This window comes from Coffea eugenioides, chromosome 2, assembly GCF_003713205.1.
Source record: "Coffea eugenioides isolate CCC68of chromosome 2, Ceug_1.0, whole genome shotgun sequence".
Classification (NCBI taxonomy): Eukaryota; Viridiplantae; Streptophyta; class Magnoliopsida; order Gentianales; family Rubiaceae; genus Coffea; species Coffea eugenioides.
In genome coordinates, this window is record NC_040036.1 from 57,276,417 (window position 1) to 57,282,107 (window position 5,691).

Genomic DNA, 5,691 nt, shown 5'->3' on the forward strand with positions numbered 1-5,691 from the left:
ATCCATTGCAGCAAAAACATATCATTTCTTGACATCCAGGCAAAATTTGCAGAAACAAGATTTTTCTACCCCACCGATGTCTTCAGCAATCAAATTCGGATCATCAATCCAATCCACCAACTCTTTCCTCCTACACACACTCCTGTGCACTAATTTTTTTTTTCCACAGACCATCAATCCATTTACAATCCTCCGGATGCCATGCAGGGTGGAATTCGATTCAGCTCTACAGACTTCAGTTCTAAAGATTGCTTTTTCTTCATTGGGGTAAACAGTTTTGTTATGTCTTACCAGCCATGAGAAGAACTGCCACCTACCTACCTAGTCCTCCTTGCTCACCTGTTACACATACTCTCCCCTTCTCCATCTTCTCCCCTTCCATTAATTTGTGTCCGTCTAGCCTTTAATACCAGTATAGTACTGTTTGGTCTCTCTGCAGTGGATTGTCAGTTTCAACTTGAAGAATTAATGTATTTCTAGTATAGTATTTCACTTGAAGAATACCAGTATAGTACATGCGAAATGTATTTCCTTCAAGTAGTTAAAGGGAATCTTCCTTGTTAGTTAGACTGTTGTGCTGAGTCAACAATCAAGTAGTTATTTTGTTATTCTTGAGCTGTATAAGAATGCAGAAATCTGGATTGGGCAACATGGAAATATCATTTTGAATAATATCTCTCTTTCTTCTTCCTCAAGTCTAGTTTCTCTCCCCCTTATCACTCTATTTCTGCTGCAATTGCTGCATTCATTACGGTGGTATCAGATTAGTGAATGCTTGTTACTTTTGTTGTTTATTTAGCAATTAGAGACTGTTTTGCTTTTGTCACCTGATAACTTTACTAATAACTTTACTACTTTATTGCAGATATATTGCTCATTTTGGAGGTTTCGAAGAAGATTAGCAGTACGGCTTACATGTCGGCTCAAAAACTGTGGTTATAGTGCTGTCTTAAGTTTAGAAAATGTTTCAGAAGCGTAGGAAATGTTTTGGGACTTGGAATATGTTTTTTAGTGCAGCCTTGACTTATATGAGTAGTATTTGTTCTACTCAAACTTATGAAACTATTTGTACTATGATGTTGCACTTATTTATGACATTTGAATATTTAATATATTATTTTGGCATATTCTATTGTAACGGTGCCTACATTTGTTATTTATTAAACATTGCTGATATTTTCATTTTTTAGATATTATTGTAGTAGGAAAGTCATGTGTAAGGTGTTGTAAATGAGTAGTATTTTTCTAGGCAGGATGTCTTTATTGACAATTGTTATTGTCACTCAATCAAAACTGTCTATTGATAAGGGAATGTTGTCACAGTTGATCAGGGGTTTATTGACAACAAAGTCGTCACTAATTCCCCTATGCCCTCACTATCGTCCCTTCATGCATCACTTGCATCACTGACAAGAGAAGGTGTTGTCACTAGATTTATAGCTTTTACTGATGACATATGTTGTCATTAAAAGTTTCATTCAGTGACGACTCTAAGGTTGTCACTGTATAATTTCATCTTTTACTGACGACATAGATTGTCATAAAAAAGGTTCTATTTACTGACGACTTTAAAGTCGTCACTGTATACTTTTACCAACGGAGATTCAGTGACGACCTTGCGACAACTGAAATGTTGTCAATAATGGTCATCAGTGACGACTTTTTGATTATTTGTGACGAAAAGTAGTTATCACTGATGACCAAAATTCTTGTAGTGATACTCCAAATTTTCATGTAATGAAATCAAAGCACTTCTTTACACGAGATTCAAAGAGAAAGTCTAAAAAAAGGTTTTACGGCTAAAAACTAGGGCATCAAGCAAAGAATAAGGTTTAAGGCTCAACTTGGCTTCCTAATGGTAAATAAATTAAGGGTTGGTTTTTAAGAGAGTCCAAAAATGGTTCAATCCTAAGTGCCCTATCATTTTAATGCATTAAACTCATTTAAATGTAGTCTTGACACGCATAACCGAGTAAGTTCTAGAATGACAAACCATGTGCACTAATCACTCAATAAACGAAAAATTAGGCTCAAAAATTGCACAAGTGATCAAATTAATGTCAAGTTCAGTATATTCATCAATCAATTCATTATCGAGAAATAGTAGAACACCCCATGGCATGAACTTACTACTTATACTCATATCTCAATCGCATTCATCACCGTTTAACTACTAAGACAAGAAAAATGCAAACCAAACAACTAAAAACTCCACTAAAAGCATAGTTAACCCTCCCCCACATCTAAACCTTACATTGCCCCCAATGTAAGCAAATAAAGAGCAAAATCGAGGTAAAGGGGCAACGATACTTCCCTTAACACGGAGGAGGGCCGAAATGAACTAAGGCTCTGGAGGAAAGGGCGATCGGAATCCCACGTGGTGGAGGTACTGTGCCAAGTTTTGCGCCATTCCAGCCATTTGTCGCTCCATTCGATCCAATCGAGTATCCATGTGGTGCAGTTGGAAGCGAAGGGCTGAAGACTGGCTATCGGCGGAGGAAGATGGTGGAGGTGCTGAAATGGACGGTCCGGGGGCATCTGTAGAAGGACCACCGGCCTCCGAGGTGGCAGATTTGGAAGCTTTGCGCTTCGGAGGAACCGCGATCGGTCCGGGGGGAACAAACTGGAAAACGCTATTTACCTGTTGCACTAGACTCATTTTTTCCAAACAAACCAAATCAAGGGGTTCCATAGTACAAGCACGATGCAAATTATGATTATTCAAGTCCAAAACCCCAAGATTTACAGCCAATTGAGTGATAAATGAGCCCAAGATTAATGGCTTATTTTTCTTACTTAAGACAGTTCGGAGGTGGAGGGCAAACCAGCAACCCAAATTGACCTTAATCCGAGCAACCATGCACCAAATGAAAAAGAATTCAGGTTTGGTCAAAGTACCCGAACTATCCTTTCTACCAGAGAAACTGTAAGCAATAAATCTATGTAAATAATGGTAGGTGGGGCTCTTAAGAAAAGATACCTTAGACTGGCTGGGGTCATAGTTTTGTCGGTCAACCGACAATTTTCTCCAATAACCAATGTTATGAGAGAAAAATGGCTCCGTGTATTTGCACGGACTGTGCATATATTCCTCACTCTGGGAGGAGTAGGAAATGTCAATGAACCCAAGGGCCAAATTAAATTTAGTGATAGATTGGGTGAATTCTTTACCCATTATCTAAACCGTACTACCCCCAGAGTAGTAACAGAGAATTCGTCAGGGACATTAAATTCAAAAGTGGCATAGAATTCTCAAATTAACTCAGTAAAAGCAGGTAAAATGATAGCAGCAAAACGAGTCCAACCTATGTTGGTTAAATGCTCCGTGACCTCTTCCCTAAGATTCAATATATCAAGTGTAGGGCTGTGGATATATTTACAAGGAATTATCTTCCTTGTGCAAGCCACGATGTACCGTTCCTTGTCGGCAGCCCGGGTAAAGGTCAAATGACCGGTAAAGTGGGCCGGAGAGGAGATATGAACCTCCCTATTCCACCCAAGGCGAGTCCGGGGTCCTCCCGGAGTAGTCGCTGGGGTAGGTCCACCTAAGGGGACCGTAGGCTATGGGGTGGAGGTGGAAGGTTTGTTTTTACCTTTAGTTTTTGGTTTAGTCATTGGATATCAGAGAACAGGGCAAAGGCATGGGAGAGGTGTTCAAAAGAAGGAAACAGGCAGCCACCAAGCACGGGGTTCCAAACACAGCTCCCAAACATAGACACTTGCAGAAACGGACTATAAACTCATCCAAAAACTAATTAAACATGTAAGCAGCCAAATTTCACCCAAATACTACCGATTTAATCCCAATATTGAGCAAATAGTCAACAACCAACCACAGATAAAGTCACAGCTCCCAAATCAAGCACAAAAAGTCTGTAATAGCTAGAAATTCAAAAATCTGGCCTCAGCTACGAAATTAAAATCTATCCTCAGCTATGTAAAAACTAGTAATCTGGCCTCAGCTAATTAGTGATAGAAAATTAAAAAGAAAACACCTGGGAAAAGAGCTTGAAAGAGAGCAAGGTGACGGTAGAGCAGCGGTGGCAATGGAGGAGGGACAGCGATGCGGGTGGGGCAGATGCGCAGAAGGGCGCATGCAATGTCGGGCGAAGGAGGGGCGAGGAGCGCGCAGCTTGGTTGGGCAAAGATGCGCAGGCGCTGGAGCAGCGCTTAGGGAATTCGCGCAGAGGGCGCGCGCCTGGTGCGAGCTGAGGGAGTGCGCTGAAGTCACGCGCTCCCTAAAGTGAGCTGGGGTGCCCGCAGGAGAGGTCGCGGGGTACGCTTGGCGTGATGGGCAGCGGCGGACCGTGGCTGTGGCGTGGTGCGGCGGCGGACAGCAAGGAGAAAGAAGAAGAAGAAAAAGAAAGAAAAGGAAGATAAAAGAAGAAGAAAGAAAAAGAAAGGAAAGAAGAAAAGAAGAAGTAGGGTTACGGGTCCTTAAATTTTTTTTTTTTGTAAGGGCAATTTCATCTTTTTGCAATTATTATTATTTTTTTTAATAAAACGACCAAGGGACCCCTGCGTTAGGCGTGGGCACGCCTAACTGCTTACTAGTCTTCTGACCATCCGTCGAAAAATTTTTATCCTTAGGCATGACCACCTAGCGTGGGCATGCCTAACTACTGTAGAGTCTTCTGACCGTCGACGCAAATATTCTTCCCTTAAGCGTGACCACCTGGCGAGGGCACGCCTATTTACTGTAGATTCTTCTGACCGTCGCCTTCAAACTTCCCTCCTTAGGCGTGACTACTTGGCGTGGGCACGCCTAACTGCCATCTTCCTGCCACGAACAACAAACAACTAAATGATACCAGCACTTAACACAAACTCCAAAAATATACGAAAACTAAAACAAATAGCCTTGGGTTGCCTCCCAAGTAGTGCCTTTCTTTAACGTCTTCGGCTAGACATGGTTGGAACCCTTCAAGTGAGATAAATCGGATCCTTGAGGTGTATGACTTCAACTTCTTTAACAGAGAATCCTTCATAATAAGACTTGAGACGATGGCCATTCACCACGAACTTTTTCTCCATTTTTAAACTCTGGATCTCCACTGCACCATAATAAAACATATTAGAAACGACAAATGGACCAATCCAACGAAAACGCAACTTACCGGGAAAGAGTTTAAGTCTCGAATGATATAAGAGGACTTTTTGCCCCACCACAAACACTTTTCTTGAGACTTGCTGATCATGAAAGATTTTACTCTTCTCCTTATAAATAGTGACATTCTCGTATGCCTCATTCCTGATCTCTTTCAATTCTTGTAGCTGTAATTTCCTTTGGACCCCCGCTTCTTCAAGATTCCAGTTGCACTGCTTCACCGCCCAGAATGCCTTGTGTTCGAACTCCACAGGAAGATGACAAACCTTACCAAAGACTAGTCTGTACGGGGACATCCCAATTGGCGTCTTATACCCGGTACGGTACGCCCATAGTGCATTTTCTAACTTCAAACTCTAATCCTTCCTATCGGGCAGCACCATTTTTTCCAATATTGATTTGATCTCCCTGTTCGACATTTCGGCTTGACCATTTGTCTGAGGGTGATACGGTGCGGACACTTTGTGGAGTACGCCGTATTTTCGGAATAGGGCAGTAATAGTTTTATTACAAAAGTGTGTCCCCCTATCACTTACCACAACTCTCGGCATCTCAAAACGGACGAAAATGTTAGATTTTAGAAA

The 5,691-nt window shown here is 41.5% G+C and overlaps 1 protein-coding gene across 1 annotated transcript; it reads right to left on the bottom strand.

Annotated features, from left to right (window-relative positions):
- Positions 1 to 4,765: 4,765 nt before the first annotated feature.
- Positions 4,766 to 5,403, bottom strand: LOC113759938. The gene is made up of 3 exons (XM_027302518.1): positions 5,118 to 5,403; positions 4,960 to 5,054; positions 4,766 to 4,780 (listed from the first exon to the last, which is right to left on the bottom strand). Exons 1-3 carry the CDS (start codon positions 5,401 to 5,403, stop codon positions 4,766 to 4,768), a joined length of 396 nt encoding a protein of 131 aa, XP_027158319.1.
- Positions 5,404 to 5,691: the final 288 nt, after the last annotated feature.